Source organism: Nematostella vectensis, chromosome 13, assembly GCF_932526225.1.
Source record: "Nematostella vectensis chromosome 13, jaNemVect1.1, whole genome shotgun sequence".
NCBI classification, from domain to species: Eukaryota; Metazoa; Cnidaria; class Anthozoa; order Actiniaria; family Edwardsiidae; genus Nematostella; species Nematostella vectensis.
This window is the reverse complement of record NC_064046.1, coordinates 831,956-850,100: the sequence shown is the minus strand read 5'-3', so window position 1 is coordinate 850,100 and position 18,145 is coordinate 831,956. Positions and strand designations below refer to the sequence as shown.

Below are 18,145 nucleotides of genomic sequence, written 5' to 3'. Positions count from 1 at the left end.
GTGTTAAAAATCCTGGCTACGCCACTGAGCAAGGTGTAATTTCAAGGCTTATTAGGTCCTACCCCCACGATAATTAGACTAATACCGCATCCACACCAGCACTTAAAGGTGCAGTTTAAAGGTGGTTTAATTAAACTGGTTCTAATCTCGATCTCCAAAGAGTGGACAGAACCAAGAACAGAACTGAATAAAATGTGCTGTACTTGTTACTAAGTGATCATTTAACTAGTGAGAATTCAACACAATGAGAAACTTGGCAAGTTATCAGGCAAAAAAAAAATTGTTTAACTAAACATGGTTTTGGTGTGAATGCAGCATAACTCGTCCACACGCTGTATCTGGAAGCACGGGTAAGTGTGTTAGCGCGCTGGCCTTTCACCACTGTGTAGCGGGCTGGTTCGATTCCAGGCTTGGTATCTCAAGTGAGAGGGATTTCTTTCTCTTGTGCTTTCCAGTCCGTCCCATTCACGGGGCGCACCCAACCCTAAATATACTATCCACCCATATCCCAAACCCAGCCCTAAAATCTGGACGAGTTAGTCTATTTATCATACGTGGTGTATCAATCATAGGTGGAAGACCTAATAAACGAGCTTCGTGGACATGGCAAAGTGAACGCAATTTCGTTCTTTCTTATTTTGAAGTGTTCTACTTTTGACAGGAACAGTAACTTGTACTCTCCCCGTTTTTTTAATGTGTGTTAATGGATACAAATATATTTGTTCTTAGTTAAGTTTGCAGAGAAGGGGGTGGTGCGTTTTCTTTCAGTGTTTCCTCTCCCCTAGCCAAATTCGTTATTTTTCTATTTCAAGACATTTAGGAGACACACTGGATGGGGAACTGAGGAAATGAACTAGAGGTTTTTTTTTACAAAGAGTTAATCTCATGAATGAAACCTCGCGAAACCAAGTGAAAATGTGAACTTTAATCAAATGCTCATATTTCGCATCTGACCCAGACATGCCTGGAATGAAAAGGAAAGAAAAGAACATAACTATAGCAGGGTGTTATGTAGTCCTGTTCCAGGACCCCTCTTTCGGCGACACCACAGGTAGACCAAGAGCCGTCAAAGAAGGGTTGTACAGGACCCGAAATGATCCCCAAAAGTACCCCAACTGATCCCGGGACCCGAAACGATACCGAGGAGTCCCCGAAATTAACCCCACGGAATTGCGGTAATGGACAAAGGGAAAGCAGAAGAAAGCACTTCCAATTCTTAAAGCATAATTAAGGGTTGACAGCGAATCTATTTCTAAATAACATGACTTAAAAAAACTTAAATTCCAATACAATACTTCTATTTATTACATCGCCCCGGCGGTAAACCCATAAACAGAGTCCAAAACAAATACACAACTTTTAATTGCTACTGAAAGGTACAACATAGCACAGCCAAAGCACAGCCTTGCTCAGAACAACCAAATTTTTGACCTTCGAAACATTTGCAGTTCCAACACATGACTCTGACACTATAAATCTCGTTTCCGGTAAACACACCCCTAAAAGTCTATATTCATTTGACAACCAAACGTGTTTTTCACCACGAAATCCCATGTTCACACGAGCAAATATTTACCGACAGCCGGTTTGACCGAGAAGATGGAATGACAAAAGCACACTGAGTAATGCACTCGAACAACCCTTTTACTACCGTTGCAGAGATGTGGCTTTTGTTTAAAGCAATATGTGAGTTTTGAATTTCCTTATGTAGTAGTGCGTACACCACTGCATGATTTCTCTCTATCTCTCTTTATGATAGGTCTTTCATTCACCGAACACAAACAAACATTTTCCTACGGGAAAGCAGAGGCATGTCTAATCTGTGGAGACATTCTTTTATGGCTTGTTATGTATAAATTATTTATTCACGCCTGGTTCTTCAAATTACCATCACGGGAATTTTTATTTGACCCCAATTGCTGACTCAACCAAGCTGTCGAAAGCTGTATTTCCCGCGCAGTCGTTTATAAAAATCTTAATACTATGGTTTTAGTTAATTCAAATTTCTGGATAGTGACAAAAATGACGCTAAAATGTTTCATATGTTTTTAAAACTGAAAGCCAATCCTTCCACATTCCTTTTGTTTGTCCATTACTGCAATTCCTTTGGGTTCATTTCGGGGACTCTTGGGGATCGTTTCGGGTCCCGGGATCATTTTGGGTGCTTTTGGGGATCGTTTCGGGTCCTGTACAGGGTCCTGGAACTGGACTAGATGTTATGAGGGAGGTGTGAGAAATTGGACTACCATACCTGTGGTCGGTCATAGTCACGCAATAACAAGATGGCGGACGATAGTGCGAAAAACCTCCCTCCTTTAGCTGAGTGCAAAGCGCGAATTTTCCAGTATAAGGAGTCTGAATTCAACAAGGGACATAGCACACGTACGGTTTACCCAAGAAACTTCTCGATCGCTGCGGTATTGATCCTCTTGGTCTTCAAAAACAATAAATTCTATCTACGATTAACTCGAAGATCTGAGAATTTGAGATCTCATAAGGGACAAGTTGTTTTTCCCGGAGGCAAAAATGATGATTCCGACCAAGACATAGTGGAAACTGCTCTCAGGGAGGCACAAGAAGAGATTGGTCTACCAAAAGAGAGTGTAGAAATAATCACTGTTCTTTCTCCTAGCTGGATACGAAGGAATAAAGTTTATCCGGTCTTAGGATTCCTGAAGCATGGATTTCACGTTAAAATGAACAAGTTTGAAGTCGATGCCGTTTTTGATGCGCCATTGGAATTCTTCCTATCCAAAGAACATCATTTTCCTAGCTCATTTGATACGGGAATGGGGCCTTTTAATTATCATGCATTTTCCTACCAAGCGATGAGCTCTGATGTTTTGAGTGGCTCAGAAACCAGTTTTATAATCTTTGGTTTCACTGCCGGATTCTGCGTGACTATTGCTATCATAGTAATGAATAGATTGCCTCCCTTTCAGCTGCACGATATTCCTAAGGACTATAACCTTCAAGCATACATGAACTGGCTTTCTAAGGCTTCTGAATACTGTACTAGCAAACTATAATTTTTTTTCCATTAAACCTAATACAATACAGTTTCCAAGGATCTCCAAATCATTCATAATATTTCATGTAAAGTATGCACCATTTTTCTCTATATATTTCAGGCCGGTAGCCGACAATGGGCTGATTAGATAAAAATAAACAAATGGAGAAAATGAATGAGTAATAAATAGTACATGGTAACAACAAGGTAACTAACAGTAATGACTTTTGACTGGTTTGTCTACAATGCTGGACAAAACTGTTGTCACCTTTTTTGATTTTTCACTGTATAGGGGTTTAATGTTACCCTATCTCCCTACGTGCTTCTCCCCCCCTGCCCCCAGTACAATGTTGTTCAATTCAGGCTGCCTTTCTTAGAATTTAAGCACGGTTACATCCAACATTGAAAGGGGGGAAGGGAGGTTGAAATGACATTGTCTTGGGAAGAAAGCTAGTTGACTAACGATAAATATTGAGAAATCCACCCTTTTTTTAAGGGTGCGACAACTAGTTTTGTCCAGCATTGTAGTTCCATGTTTTTTCCCACTCTCTCCTCATATCCTTGCAATAAATCTACACGTGGCTTGGAATCAAATATCTTTATTCTCAAATTTACATAATACCTAATACAGTTTTTTTATTAACAAGAATAATATTTGTACATATAAAGCAAAGAAAGATAAGATATGACAGGGTAAACACAAGGTCTTAGCATTCAGTACTTCTTTTTTTTTGCCATGGTAAGTGCGTAGCTGGGGTAGGGGGTGGGGGGTAGTTGGTAGGGGGTGGGGGGAAAATAATGTTTCAGGCCACCAATAATGTACGTCGGAAAGGCAGGCCCGTAGCCTGAAGAACCACCCCACTAGACTGGAAGGTCTGCTCTTATGAAGAAAAATTTAGTACCACAGTGAGCTAGGGCGAGCTTTTTAATAGAGAAGGTCTACTTAATGGGTAAAGAAACACCCCGCTCAAAATCCTGGCTACGGGCCTGAAAGAAAGGTAAGAAATATATTAAGATAGCTATATACTATTGATGTAGGTTAAACAAAGTAAATGTTGCCCTTAAAGCTGTTTGGTATACTGCATAATAAAAACTCCTCTCTTTGTTGATGCATGGTAAAATTATGAAAGTGTGTATATTAAAAGAATTTGAAGAGATTACTTTAAAATCTTGTTATTTAGAGTTGACAATAAAACCCATGCTTGAGGAACCGAAGTCATCCTTTGAGTCGTCGAGCATAAATCTTTATTTTTTACACTTTTTAAATCAATCTGAACAAGTTTGACTCATTCGTTTAACCGTTTTAAAACTTCCTTAGCACTAGAACATGAAGGCTGTGTGGTATAATCCCAATGTCGGGACAGTCCTTTTCTCTCCCTTGTTGCCATGGTGTCTATCGATGACACCATCAGTGTCGTGGAGATGTTCCTGTGTGGTCCAGTTGATTGCTGAGATCACGGACTTTGCGAGACCAGAATTCGCTACTTTGCTGTAGTTGGATGGAAAGCTGAATAAGGAATAGAGAAACATAATATAACAATTATACAAACTTATCATTTTTTCAGATAAACTTGGACATACATTTGAGCATTGTCACAGTGGTGACCAATGCTTTCTTTAAAGGTGTGATCATTTATCTAGACAGAATATGACATTTGAAAAACCATTCTGTTTGACAATCAACTTTGAAGAGTAGTTCTGTAGAGTGCAGGTTAGGACCAGGGGGGGACACTGGGGGTTCAGCGCCCCCCCCCCCCCCCCAATATCATAAGGAAATGACCAGTAGGGGCATGGCTGTGCTCTCAAATATTTTCTATATATTTCTGTGTCATGAGGGCTTACATTTCTGAAAATGTCCAGGATAGATAGAATACATAATCGCGATGAACTGCAAATTACTGTTTGTATCTAACAAGTTTGTCTCCTGTTCTGTAAGTCTTTTTATAGAACATCTCACCTCTCCTACTCTCTGTATCCAATAAGATTTGTCAAGAACTTGAGGGTCGTTGACACCAGCTTTTTCTATTTCTTTCTTCATAATTGATCGAATCTAAAGCAATATCAGTCGATTTAATAACATATTGCTATCATTTTTTTATGATGAATGAACACATTTCTACCCACATCTTATAAGGAATTTCTATTGACTTATACATAATTTCCTATTTTGTGAAATACATAAATAAATTGTGAAATATAATACACTTACTTTGTCTTTTTGAACAGGCTTTGATCTAAAAAGCGAAGAAACATTAATTAATTTCCAAAAGATTTGGCAAATAAAATTACAAATCAAGAAAAAGCAATTTTTGTGTATGTTATACTTACAATCCTTTGTCTATGTAAGAGTCGCCATTAACATGGAAGTTATCACTCTAAAATAAGAAAAAAACAAGGTGTGAATGATGGTGTTTTAAAAGTCAAATACTATGATTTATTCGTTTTTCAATATAATGTATTTTTCAATTTTCAGCCCACCCAAATTTTCAAAAGGCTCCGCAGCCCATGATCAACACAAGGAAGGTTGAAATGGTTTACGTTTTACGCCTTTGTGTAAACAGAGTGGTTTCATTTCGGGCATCAGCCTTTCGTCGGAGCAAAAACGGACTAGAGGTTTTTGAAGCAAACTTATGACGATTTTTACAAAGTAGGTGACCAGAAACCAATAGGTGGATACTAAACGCGCCACCCTGTGAACTATACGCAGTGTGGAAATTTCTTAAGTTTTCTTGCAAATAACCAGTTGTTTTTATAAATGTGAACAGTAGCAAAGGAGTGGTTGAACAACATTCTTTCCATTTCTGGGCTGACTTACTATAAGTTCCGTGTCCCTGATGGGGATATCTGAGAATCGCTTGCTGTCGCTTTGAGCTTTAAGCGCTTGTATCGTCTGGTCGCGCGCCTCGACTTGCATCTGAAGACTCTGATGGAAGTGGACCATATTTAACATAGCGATAAGAAGTAAGGGAACAACAGTTCAACTTTTAAGGAAATGGGCTTTTTGAAAAAATAAAATGCATTTCTTTCGTGTCTAAAAAGACATCCCACCCTCGATTGGTTCAAAGACAACCGAACCCCCCCCCCCCCCCCCCACTCCTGAAAAGACAAACTGTTAACTCCAAATGTCGCGTACCGATCGTTCAAAAGCAATGAGTCCAGAAATGCTAGGTGATTCTAACTATTACTGGTACTGTAAATAAGGTTCAACGATAACGACCAAGAAGCAAGTACTGAGGTGGGGTGACTTTCATATTATTAAACTGTAATTATTCAAATGGATAGTCACACCAAATTTTTAACAAGGCCTCACCTTTCTCATGGCAGATTCTCTGTCCAGTAGATGTCTTTGCCGAAGGTTATCCTTGTTCAATGCGCTTAACTGGAGTAGAATAAAAATAAAAAGGGTAAGACAGTAAAGTTACATTTAGCATGTAGCTTGTTCATAATAAAGTCGAAAAGGACTTCTTCGCTAGCTCTCTACTAATCGCTGAGCATATAAATGATCAAATATCAAGGGCACTTGAATTGTTATCAAGAGATAAGCATTTTGATGGTAATTGACCAGCATCTGAGTGGTCAACGGCGACATTTGAATGGCTTGCGCGACGAGCAATTGAATGGGTTATGGACGAGAGTTTAAAGGTTATCGGCGGACCTGCACTCGTAAGGCTTTCTGTTGGCATTTAACTGGCTTTCTACCAATATACAAGTGAAATAAGCACCTGCTGATTTAGCTGTTGTATCGTGTCTACGTTGACCTTGAGTCTTTCGTGAAGGTCATCGATGGTGTGCGCCTTGTTGGCCGCATCGGCGTCTTGTTCGTTTCTAGAAAAGAATTCAAATTGTTGGTCAGTCGCTTTAGCCTGCGAAACAGGTTCTCGAGAAGCGCACCAGAATAGCTCACGGAAAAGCCGTTCTATCGGATGTAGCGGTCGCCCGAAAATAGTGAGATTGGGCCGAGAAGGGAAAAGGAGAAAAGCACGGCTCCGAAATCTGCTCGCTCTATCGCCTCCGTTTTTCGCGCAACTAAGCTCGGCTTTTCCGTCTTTTGTGCAACTAGCGCGTGTTAAGCAGGCTAAAGTCGCGTTAACAAAGGGAGCTAAATTTTTTCGGGGTACTCGATTATTTTGAGAATTGTCAGTCAGATTCTATAACACTAAGAGTTTGCTAACTCGCGTAACGATCAGACACGCACCGAGAGTGTTTTTATTGGATAATATAAATATATACATACAAACATCTTTAAGAACATTTTCAGCTAAAATGCTCCAAAATCAAACAGAGACGGCTCAGCCGCCCAACTGATCATTAGACTTTATACAAAAGAGTTTACCTCAATGCTTTGCGTTTACTTACTCGAAGTCCGAGAGACGGTTTCGCAACTGATGCAACAGCACTTGCTGCTGGGCCGAGTGCGACTGTAGACTCTGAAGAAATACAAATGCAAAATATTATGAATACGAGAACAAGCTTTACGTAATAGTTTAATGGGATGGGCTAAGTGCGACTGTAGACTCTGAAGAAATACAAATGCAAAATATTATCAATACGAGAACAAGCTTTACGTAATAGTTTAATGGGATGGGCTAAGTGCGACTGTAGACTCTGAAGAAATACAAATGCAAAATATTATGAATACGAGAACAAGCTTTACGTAATAGTTTAATGGGATGGGCTAAGTGCGACTGTAGACTCTGAAGAAATACAAATGCAAAATATTATGAATACGAGAACAAGCTTTACGTAATAGTTTAATGGGATGGGCTAAGTGCGACTGTAGACTCTGAAGAAATACAAATGAAAATATTATGAATACGAGAACAAGCTTTACGTAATAGTTTAATGGGATGGGCTAAGTGCGACTGTAGACTCTGAAGAAATACAAATGCAAAATATTATGAATACGAGAACAAGCTTTACGTAATAGTTTAATGGGATGGGCTAAGTGCGACTGTAGACTCTGAAGAAATACAAATGCAAAATATTATGAATACGAGAACAAGCTTTACGTAATAGTTTAATGGGATGGGCTAAGTGCGACTGTAGACTCTGAAGAAATACAAATGCAAAATATTATGAATACGAGAACAAGCTTTACGTAATAGTTTAATGGGATGGGCTAAGTGCGACTGTAGACTCTGAAGAAATACAAATGCAAAATATTATCAATACGAGAACAAGCTTTACGTAATAGTTTAATGGGATGGGCTAAGTGCGACTGTAGACTCTGAAGAAATACAAATGCAAAATATTATCAATACGAGAACAAGCTTTACGTAATAGTTTAATGGGATGGGCTAAGTGCGACTGTAGACTCTGAAGAAATACAAATGCAAAATATTATGAATACGAGAACAAGCTTTACGTAATAGTTTAATGGGATGGGCTAAGTGCGACTGTAGACTCTGAAGAAATACAAATGCAAAATATTATGAATACGAGAACAAGCTTTACGTAATAGTTTAATGGGATGGGCTAAGTGCGACTGTAGACTCTGAAGAAATACAAATGCAAAATATTATGAATACGAGAACAAGCTTTACGTAATAGTTTAATGGGATGGGCTAAGTGCGACTGTAGACTCTGAAGAAATACAAATGCAAAATATTATGAATACGAGAACAAGCTTTACGTAATAGTTTAATGGGATGGGCTAAGTGCGACTGTAGACTCTGAAGAAATACAAATGCAAAATCTTATGAATACGAGAACAAGCTTTACGTAATAGTTTAATGGGATGGGCTAAGTGCGACTGTAGACTCTGAAGAAATACAAATGAAAATATTATGAATACGAGAACAAGCTTTACGTAATAGTTTAATGGGATGGGCTAAGTGCGACTGTAGACTCTGAAGAAATACAAATGAAAATATTATGAATACGAGAACAAGCTTTACGTAATAGTTTAATGGGATGGGCTAAGTGCGACTGTAGACTCTGAAGAAATACAAATGCAAAATATTATGAATACGAGAACAAGCTTTACGTAATAGTTTAATGGGACGGGCTAAGTGCGACTGTAGACTCTGAAGAAATACAAATGCAAAATATTATGAATACGAGAACAAGCTTTACGTAATAATTTAATGGGATGGGCTAAGTGCGACTGTAGACTTTGATAAAGTACAAACATAAATACAGTATGAATAAAATAACATATAATTTCGTAGGTGTAGAGACTGCAATTCAAGCAGCAAAGTAAAGATTGGGGAAAAAATAGTATTTCCAATATCGTACGACGTTGTAGTTTTAAATTCTGATATATTTAGTGCCTCGAGGTTTTTTTTGAAAACGTATTCGCACGTTATTCTTGTTTGCCTAACATATACGGAGGAAAAACTTTACTTACGTGAGAGAAATCTTTACTTACACGAGAGAAATCTTTAATTACACGAGAAAAATCTATACTTACACGAGAGAAAACTTTACTAACATGAGAGAAATTTTTACTTACATGAGAGAAATTTTTACTTAAACGAGAGAAAACTTTACTTACACGAGAGAAAACTTTACTTTCACGAGAGAAAACTTTACTTACACGAGAGAAAACTTTACTTATACGAGAGAAAACTTTACTTAGATGAGAGAAAACTTTACTTACACGAGAGAAAACTTTACTTATACGAGAGAAAACTTTACTTACAGAAACCTTTACTTACAAGAGAGAAAACTTTACTTACAAGAGAGAAATCTTTACTTACGTGAGAGAACGAGGGACAAAGCCCTTGACAATTGAGACAAGCAGTGCTCAATTGGTGCTCAAAACGCACATAACACGAGCAAGAATGCAGCGGATTCGTGCACGCACCCCGAAACTTGCCAAAAGTATCTAAGTTCGTAAGCGAGCCTAAAAGTGGTTCTCCGACACACAAGAGAACCGAGCTATCGCCACTATGTTCCGAAACATTCAGACGGTCCGCCATGATGGATTACGTATGATTTCGATAGAGGTTGAACGTGAGAAATTCAGTTAAAATTTAGAAGAGAGATGAATAGTAAATGAAAATTCCGTTGTTTTGATATACCGAATCCCGTAGGTAAGAAGAAGTTAATTTCCTACAAGTCTTGTTTTTACATCCTGAGTATTGAAGATGACAGGAACTAATTCAATTTAGATTTTTCATTGCGATGATAATAACAGAACTGGGCAAAAGTTATTCCCAAATATTCTTGATCGGAAACTCAAAGCGTCTGTTACAACTATGTTAACGCTTATTAATTCGGGTGTTTACAATATGTAACCATTCAGAAACACATTGTTTCACAATGCCGCGCAGGGGCGAGGAAGCGGGAAATGAAGAAACTCGATATATGTTAAGTTTTTAATGAGAAACACATTCAAACGGTAACCCCAATGCTAAAACGCAATTAAAAATTAAGAAGGTTAATTTGGAATACACACAAACAATGGGGATGAACTTTATTTTATTCTATGAAGTAAGAAAGTGTGGCAACTTTATATAATGACAAGGAAAGAAAACGCGAATTAAAGTTGTGGGGGGTATCGAAATGTGAGAAACCCGTCTTCTGTCAAATTGTATGCGGAGCCAGAAAATACATAAATTTTTTTTCCAACAGCTATATTTTAGCTCAATGATAATAGTTTGTTATTATATGAAATCGAACCAGATAACCATTGTAACAAAAACGTGGTGTGAATTATCCACAAAAGTAGAAACAGCGAACACCTGCTCGGCATATCACACAAAAAACTGTATTTGCTTTTATACTTCTATCTTCTATACTCATTACACTTTATAAAGCAGCCTCTTACTAAAAAGTTTGGGAAAACGGCAACGACTAGGAAGACGGGACCGAAATAAATCTTTCACCTAAAGAAAAATCTATTTTGTATAACGATAACTAGAGTTAAGTTACAAAGAAAGAAAACAAGTATAGAACCTCAGTTCTACTTTAGTGAACACGGTAGTTGGGTTAACATCACGGTATTTGATATAAATGAAATAAATGCGTTGAAATCACGGGCGATTGAATCTATTTATTTAGGCGCGTGTCTAAAGTTCTAGAAGATAAGAGAAAATGAAAACTTAGGGTCAGTACGCAGCTCTTACAAGCTTTAATTTGATTGGGCAAATGAACAATATCCACACCTCGACACAAAGAACGAGAAGAATACAGACAAAAGAACTCCTTTGTAGAACACAGTTAAAAGGAGACAAAGCAGCTGCGTACTCACTCAAAACTTAGGCTTCAAAACCTAACAATGTCGCTAGTTCTTCGTTGCTCCACAAAAAAAACTTAAAAACGTGAATTTTTAAGGTCAAATTTTATATCTCCAAGTTCAAGAGGCCTCGCGTGAAGTGGGGATTCTGTGGTGTTCTCTGATAGCTGGTATCCTAGAGCCCGTGCAACAGCGCCCATGACTGACAGCATTACCATGGCGAAGTCTCGCTTTACTGAAGAAAACGAAACACTAGCACTACTCGCACTAGCACCCCCATAACGGTGTGAGCGTCACGCCAGCAGCGTCACGCCAGCAGCGTCACGCCAGCATCGTCACGCCAGCAGCGTCACGCCAGCAGTCGGTGCCGTTTGCACGGGGCTTAACATTGCAGAACTCTATTAAAAATTACAAATTAAAGCTAAAGAAAGATAAAACCTCACCTTTAGTCGTTCTCCCTCCAAACGTCGTTCCTCTGATGAAGATAGCAAGATAAGGAAAGTTCAGTACCGGTGTAAGTATTCGTATCCCCCTTATTGCTATTACTGCGATTTTCATCAACTCTGGACAGCATTTTGTAACTGCTGTGCTACCGCTATCTGGCAAACGTCATTCAAACTGACGGGATTGCATTTTGTGCTTTTTCATTGGTCAGCGGTAGACGTGATTGAGGGCCATTTTAGTGCTGAAAAGTGGGCCCGCGCCAAGAAATTTAAATTTCGGGGGCCAAAATGCGATCTAGCTGTTAGAAACCATTGGCGAGAATTCGCAGAACATTGAGCGCTCGCAGACCCTGGGTACCAGAGTCTCCAGACTTTTCTCGTCCAGTGACGCTCTACCAAAATGCCGCGACGAGCAAAGCCAGGGTAGCGCCCCCAGAGCAATAAATTCGCATTTGGCGCTACCTGGCGGTAGCGAGCATCAATAAGACGCTGGTTTCATACATACCGAGTTCTGACTTAAGGGCGGCGTTTTCTTTTTGGAGGGCACTCGTGGTATCGGAAAGGCGACTGGAATTAGACAATGAGAAATGAGAATAACATGCACATAAAAATAACATATTACTACAATATCTACAGTAGAACCCGCCTACTAAAAATCTGGAGGGAAACCAATTTTTTTTATTTTGAGGAGTAGCATATTAAGAGGCAGAATAGAGAACAATAGTTTGAATTTTTCTCATCGTTTCAAATAGGACATATTTCTACATACTCTTTTTCTCCCTGAAGAGCTGTTATTTGCGCACTTTGTTCTCTGAAAAAAATGAATTATTATATGATTATTCTGATTGTAACCATGTCATCATCGTCATCAGCACTATTCTAATCATCATCACCAATATTATCATCATCGTGTCATCGTCATTGTTATCATTGTGATTATGATATGGATCATAATCACAATAATCATCATCATCTATGATTACTTATATAAAACAATAGCGCCGTCCTCCAAAAACCGTTGCCTCACCTCAGTTTTCCAGCTAATCTGTCATTCCCATGTCTGTCAAAAAAGAAAAGAAAAAGAAACATACATCATAAATAATTCTGTAATTTGAAAATTACACAAGTATTTCACGAAAAGGGACAATGTTTTTCCATGTGTAAAAAGCTGTCTAAGAAGAGGACTAAGCATCGTGCAAAAGAACAAGCATTGACGGCCAGTGCATTGAACATTGCTGGCATAGCAATGCTGGAAAATGATGCGAAATGGTTCGCCAACAATTCCTTTGTCGTGGTCGAGCCGAGCAAGGCGACACCGCTAAGAATGCTTGCCGATGTTGGTGGCGTTTGCACGGGGAATTAGACTCTGGTGTGGTGTACCTCAAGGATCTAATAACTCACTTCTGCTCCTGGACCCAGCTGTTGACGTTCTCCACCACTAACTCACTCTCTCGGTGCAAGCGGTCGCCATTTGCACGAGCCTCCTCAAGAGAGATCCGCAGAGTCTGGACCTAAAATATCAACCAGTTAGAGGAAAACTAGCCAATCAGGGGCCGTTATATATTTATTTTTGCAAGAGTTTGCCGCTGAAAAATGACACAGCTTCTAAGTGCCAGTTGCCTATCGGACGATTATTATTACCTCCTCCAAGCAGCTTTGGTTCTGACTCCTTGATAAAGAAAGCTCTTGCTTTAACTTTTCGTTCTGGGAAGAAAACATGTTGCATTAAGACTTGACATCCATCCAACTTTCCAATGACAAAAGTGATAATTTATTATGTAAAAGCAACTATTCAAAGGGATAACACGACATTTTTAGAATTCAGAAGTCCTCAATGAACCATATTAAGGGACGTTTTGCGACTTTCTAAGATCATTATAATGTAAATGCACGAGATTACATCTGCATAGACGCCTAAAAAATGACAATTGGTTTGACCTTCACTGGCGTGAGGAGGCCGTCCAAGCGATGCATTATGGTTAAAATTACCCATGACTCTGGATATTGATAGAGGCGAAGTGATCGCACTAGTTCCTTTATCTATTAAAGACTTTTGTTCTTCAAGGTTTCTAAAAATTGCCAACACTATCAGGCGCGTACCACCCCAACCTTTGCTGAAAGGATCGTCAAACACTATCCTCTTTCAATATGACACCAATGACCACGCTCTCCCCCTCCCCTCCCCCCTCAGCAAAATATGAATGCGCGCCTGACTTTTGCGCGCCTTTTGTTGTTCTGCTATAGACAAACGATCCACTAACTAACCTCCTCAAATAGAAGTCTGTGTTTCTCCTGGAGGGTAGCGAGCTCGACTTTGAGTACGACCACGCCTTCGTCCCGCCGGGAGACCTCTTGTGACTGGCGCATCAGCTTGTCTTGTGTGCTGTTTAACTGATTCTTTAGCTCTTCCACTGTGCGCGCGTACTTCTGGGCCTACAAATACAATACGTTTGATGCAATTATGACAATAATGAAATATAATATGCGTCGCTAGGGGAATCGTAATTATATGAGAAAGGTAGAACACTAAATTAAACACTCTCTTACAAATTGATCTTCAATATACTGGAGTGGTCGTCCCGTCTACCTTCCGCGAGCAAACAGGAACAAAAAGAACCACACTCTGGCTCACCTGGGCTTTGGCCCAGACCAAAGTGGGAACCCTATACCTTATTGATAACAGTGATCTGTAAGGGAAATTATACTACTATAAGAGAGAAGGCGTTACCTCTCCTTCCGATGATCTGTTCCTGTCTTGGTAGCGCTTTAGTTCACCCTTCAGCTTCCGATTTCTCTCGTCGAGCGCATTTACCTACGTACAGACAGTAAGACTGTTGCCAATACTATGCACAATACTAGCCGCGGTCGCTCAGCCCTTTCACCCTCCGATATCTTTTTTTTGGTCTACTGTTGTTTTAAACTTTTTAATGCTCGCTAAGTCTTCTACGCTTTCGTTCGCAATCTCAGTCACGCAATTCCTCCTTTTGGCAGGAAGCGTTACGTGACTAACAACAAAAAACGCTGTCCGCTTCAAAGAAATACACCTGTTTCAAACACCCAAGATCCATGTGTCGCCGCCCGCAATGGTTCATGGGAAATGTACAAATAGCGGAATACTGGCTCCTGAAATGCTACAACTTTGGAAACCTATATATCTTTTTTTTATTCACGTTTATTTTGGTCATGTATTTGATACCCATGAAGCATTGCGGGTCACGAAACATAGATTCTCCGAGTGAAAGCTTATTTGGCAAAAAAATGGGTAGCGAGGAAATAAAAAGTCTGTCTGTCTGATCGATATCTCGTAAGAAGAGCTGTCTGTCTGATCGATATCTGGTAAGAAGAGCTGTCTGTCTGATCGATATTTCGTTTACCTGTTCCTCCAATGCTTGGTTTTTCTGCCTCGTCGTGGCAAGCTCGGTCTTGAAGTTGGCGAGTTGCTTGGATCGTTGCATTAACTAAAAAAAACCCAGACGTCAGGGCGGTAGCAGGGGGGGCACGTGCTTTCCCAATATTTTTTAAAAAATTATAAGGAAATGACCAGTAGGGGCGTGGCTGTGTCCCCCTAATATTAAAAAAAACTAAAAGGAAATGACCAGTAGGGGCGTGGCTGTGTCCCCCAATATTTTCTTGATGTTTCTGTATTTTGCCCCCCCCCCCCCCCCCCCGCCTAATGTTTCGAGGCCTGCTACGGCACTGGACGTGAAGCATCAGGATAGGGAAGGAATAAAGTAGGGTCATCTTAAGGAGATGGAGGCTCAAGCGCTCATTGCTTCTCTAGCTTTGGGAGATCTGGGAGAGACATAACAATATGAACCAATCGTTGAATATCCATACCTGTTCCATTGCTTCTTTGTGGTTACCATGGGCCCCTGCGAGCTGCACTTTTAGGTTCTGGACATTTTTTTCTAAATTTGATATCTGCAAAAATGAGACGAAACATTAATGGTTTGGACAGTTTATAGTGATTTGCAGTTAGAAACAAACATTTTTTTGGAGATAAAAATAATGGTACGAACGATGATAATATTGACACCGGGGCGGAGTACAGGAGCACAAAATAGAAAGTTTTAAAACTCAATTCCAAGTTTTAGACCGAATAATAACAATGTAACAATTATCTGGTCAAGCTAATGGAAGGGAATACAAACTGATAAATTCAAACCTGTGAAGTGGATGTCTTGTGCTGGTCTTGCGTTCGCCCGAGATCACCTTGTAAATGTTGTAAGGTTTCTTCGTATCGTTTTACCTGGAATATATCCGAAGCGATTTAAAACAGTATACACGATTATAATTTAAAAGCACACCCATAGACACTATCTTAAATAATACAAGATTTTAATTTGGTGTCCTTCCTAGCTCTACTCTGGGTCCGTTTTACTCTGTAGGGACAATATGCACTAAATTTTAGGTTAATCACTGATTAACTGCCGGCCTAAATCTGTTTAACTTTATTCTCTCTATAATTCTCCATGGCAATCAATTATTGGAGCTAGTTTTATAGTTTTCTCCCTAACTCACTTCGGCTCTGAATTCCTGAAGTTTACTCAGTTTCCTGGTCCTATCTCCAAATGATCCTCCTCTCGGTATATCACTGCCTAAAGATGACATACCGCTGTCCCACTGTAAGAGATTACATGTCTAAGAATTGATTGAGAGCTTTCCAGGAAAACACGTCTAAGAACTAATGGAGAGCTTTATGGGAAAACATGTTTAAGAACTGACTGAGCTTTCCAGGAAGACATGTCTAGGAACTGATTGAGATCTTTTCGGGAAAACGTTTCTAAGAACTGATTGAGACCTTTATGGTAAAACATGTCTAACAACTAATTGAGAACTGTCCGGGAAAACATGTCTAAGAACTGATTGAGGGTGTGTCCAACAATAGCCCTGGACAACCACCCTTTCCAGGAAAAAATGATGACAGTCCTTAGGGGTAGACAAGTGAAGGTTTGGAAGACTTTATCCTAGTTTTCATTGATTGAGCCACCGTTTGATCTACTACTAAACAAGCAAAGAAAGGAATTCACCCATGCTTTCCCTAATAAATACGTTATACTCGACTTATCCTTCAACATTATGCATAAAAACTTCCCTGGATTTCCTATGTTTTCAATGACCTATTTCAAGCCTTAAATCCTGTACTGCCTGACTCACATCTGTACTGAAGTCGTTGAATCTAGGCTGCCGTCTGGGACTGTCGACAAATGAGCTTCCCCCTGGTAATCGGTAGTCCAACTGCAAAAATGTTCACATTTCTATAAACTGCTACATTTAACTGTTTAAGTTAAACTCGCCAATTTCCTCATTTCCATCCTTTATACCCCTTAACACGCCTCGCCTCTGGACATCCATTTGTTTCCTCAACAATGAATATTTGCAGGTCTTATCATATCTTTATTGTTGCTATTTGTTTGGTTGTCGTTGTCGTGTCTATGTTGTCCCTGCTGATGCTACTATTAAGCTGAGGTTTTGTTGCTGGTTGTGTTTGATGATAATACTGTTGATATGGCCGCTGTTTTCCTATCTATCCTAGAACTTGGCTTACTCTGTCTGTCCTGACGCCTAACTTATTCAGTCAGCCCTGAAACCTTTCTGTCCTAAAACCTGTCTTATTTTGTCTGTCCTTAATGTCAGTACCTCGTTGATGTGGTTTTTTATTTTCTTCTGAGCGGATCCCAAGTCGGTTCTTAGTACCCGTATGTCAGCGTCTCGAGCCGCAATCTAAAAATACATCGTCACCAGACCATTGTCATCAACGTAGTCATCATCATCGTAGTCATCATCATCGTAGTAATCATCATCATCATCTTGCTTTTATCATAATTGTTATAATCATCATTATCATCAACGTAGTCATCATCATCGTAGTCATTATCATCATCATCATCATCATCATCATCTTGCTTTTATCATAATTGTTATAATCATCATTATCATCGCAATCACGGCCAAAACATCTTTCACCGCTACCACCCCATACCTTATATTTTATCGTCACAATAAATGATAATAGCAAGCTAAGAGCACACCTCATACTCATCAGCAAATTTTGAATCAGTATATCTTAACATATATACGAACTATACACAAATATTCCAAACAAGGTTGCGCTTGCGAAATCATGTGTTATAACCCGCAGTGATTCATGGGTGGTATTATAAATAGATTATTCTGAAAACCGTGTGAATGTTCACAGGCCCGTAAACAAACATTCTAGAGCTTCCTTTAACTTCTTTTTCTTTACGCTTTTTTGCGCATTTACATGACACCCATGAAGCATTGCGAGTTACGACGCGTGTTTTTTTTAGTGCATGCGGCTTTATTTCAACCAAGTGTATATTAATCTATGATCCCATCAACCATACGCTACAAGTCTTATACCTCGGCTTGTATGTTCTTATTCTTTTCTAGAACACCCCCGAGCTCTTCCCTTAGCTGACCAATGGACTTCTCTTTCTCTCGTATCTGAGAACACAGGAGAGATGCATGACAAGGCTTAGGTATCAA

The 18,145-nt window shown here is 39.4% G+C and overlaps 2 protein-coding genes across 5 annotated transcripts in view; one reads left to right on the top strand and one right to left on the bottom strand.

The window, feature by feature from the left end:
- Positions 1 to 2,130: 2,130 nt before the first annotated feature.
- On the top strand, positions 2,131 to 3,221 carry LOC5521488 (nudix hydrolase 11). Its single transcript, XM_001641339.3, has one exon. The coding sequence runs from the start codon at positions 2,283 to 2,285 to the stop codon at positions 3,027 to 3,029; it is 747 nt and encodes a 248-aa protein (XP_001641389.2). The 5' UTR covers positions 2,131 to 2,282; the 3' UTR covers positions 3,030 to 3,221.
- A 372-nt stretch (positions 3,222 to 3,593) lies between these two features.
- Positions 3,594 to 18,145, bottom strand: part of LOC5521487 (early endosome antigen 1) — a 57,193-nt gene continuing 42,641 nt past the window's right edge. For 2 of the 4 annotated variants that reach the window (XM_048720896.1, XM_048720898.1), the window contains 22 exons: positions 18,020 to 18,103; positions 16,793 to 16,873; positions 16,157 to 16,258; positions 15,801 to 15,884; positions 15,473 to 15,556; positions 15,010 to 15,093; positions 14,364 to 14,447; positions 13,901 to 14,068; positions 13,277 to 13,339; positions 13,037 to 13,146; positions 12,663 to 12,695; positions 12,405 to 12,446; positions 12,141 to 12,202; positions 11,636 to 11,667; positions 7,367 to 7,437; positions 6,733 to 6,835; positions 6,321 to 6,389; positions 5,826 to 5,933; positions 5,339 to 5,385; positions 5,220 to 5,244; positions 4,968 to 5,060; positions 3,594 to 4,517 (listed from right to left, as the gene is read on the bottom strand). In XM_048720896.1, the coding sequence (XP_048576853.1) occupies positions 4,419 to 4,517; positions 4,968 to 5,060; positions 5,220 to 5,244; positions 5,339 to 5,385; positions 5,826 to 5,933; positions 6,321 to 6,389; positions 6,733 to 6,835; positions 7,367 to 7,437; positions 11,636 to 11,667; positions 12,141 to 12,202; positions 12,405 to 12,446; positions 12,663 to 12,695; positions 13,037 to 13,146; positions 13,277 to 13,339; positions 13,901 to 14,068; positions 14,364 to 14,447; positions 15,010 to 15,093; positions 15,473 to 15,556; positions 15,801 to 15,884; positions 16,157 to 16,258; positions 16,793 to 16,873; positions 18,020 to 18,103 (1,728 nt within the window). In that variant the 3' untranslated portion in view covers positions 3,594 to 4,418. Of the gene's footprint in view, positions 4,518 to 4,967; positions 5,061 to 5,219; positions 5,245 to 5,338; positions 5,386 to 5,825; positions 5,934 to 6,320; positions 6,390 to 6,732; positions 6,836 to 7,366; positions 7,438 to 7,486; positions 9,037 to 11,635; positions 11,668 to 12,140; positions 12,203 to 12,404; positions 12,447 to 12,662; positions 12,696 to 13,036; positions 13,147 to 13,276; positions 13,340 to 13,900; positions 14,069 to 14,363; positions 14,448 to 15,009; positions 15,094 to 15,472; positions 15,557 to 15,800; positions 15,885 to 16,156; positions 16,259 to 16,792; positions 16,874 to 17,275; positions 17,360 to 18,019; positions 18,104 to 18,145 lie in introns of those variants that run through there. The other 2 variants (XM_048720897.1, XR_007306305.1) reach the window with 2 other exon arrangements.

Coding starts and splice junctions, on each gene's coding strand:
- LOC5521488 (XM_001641339.3), top strand. CDS start 2,283: ATGGCGGACGATAGTGCGAAAAACCTCCCTCCTTTAGCTGAGTGCAAA.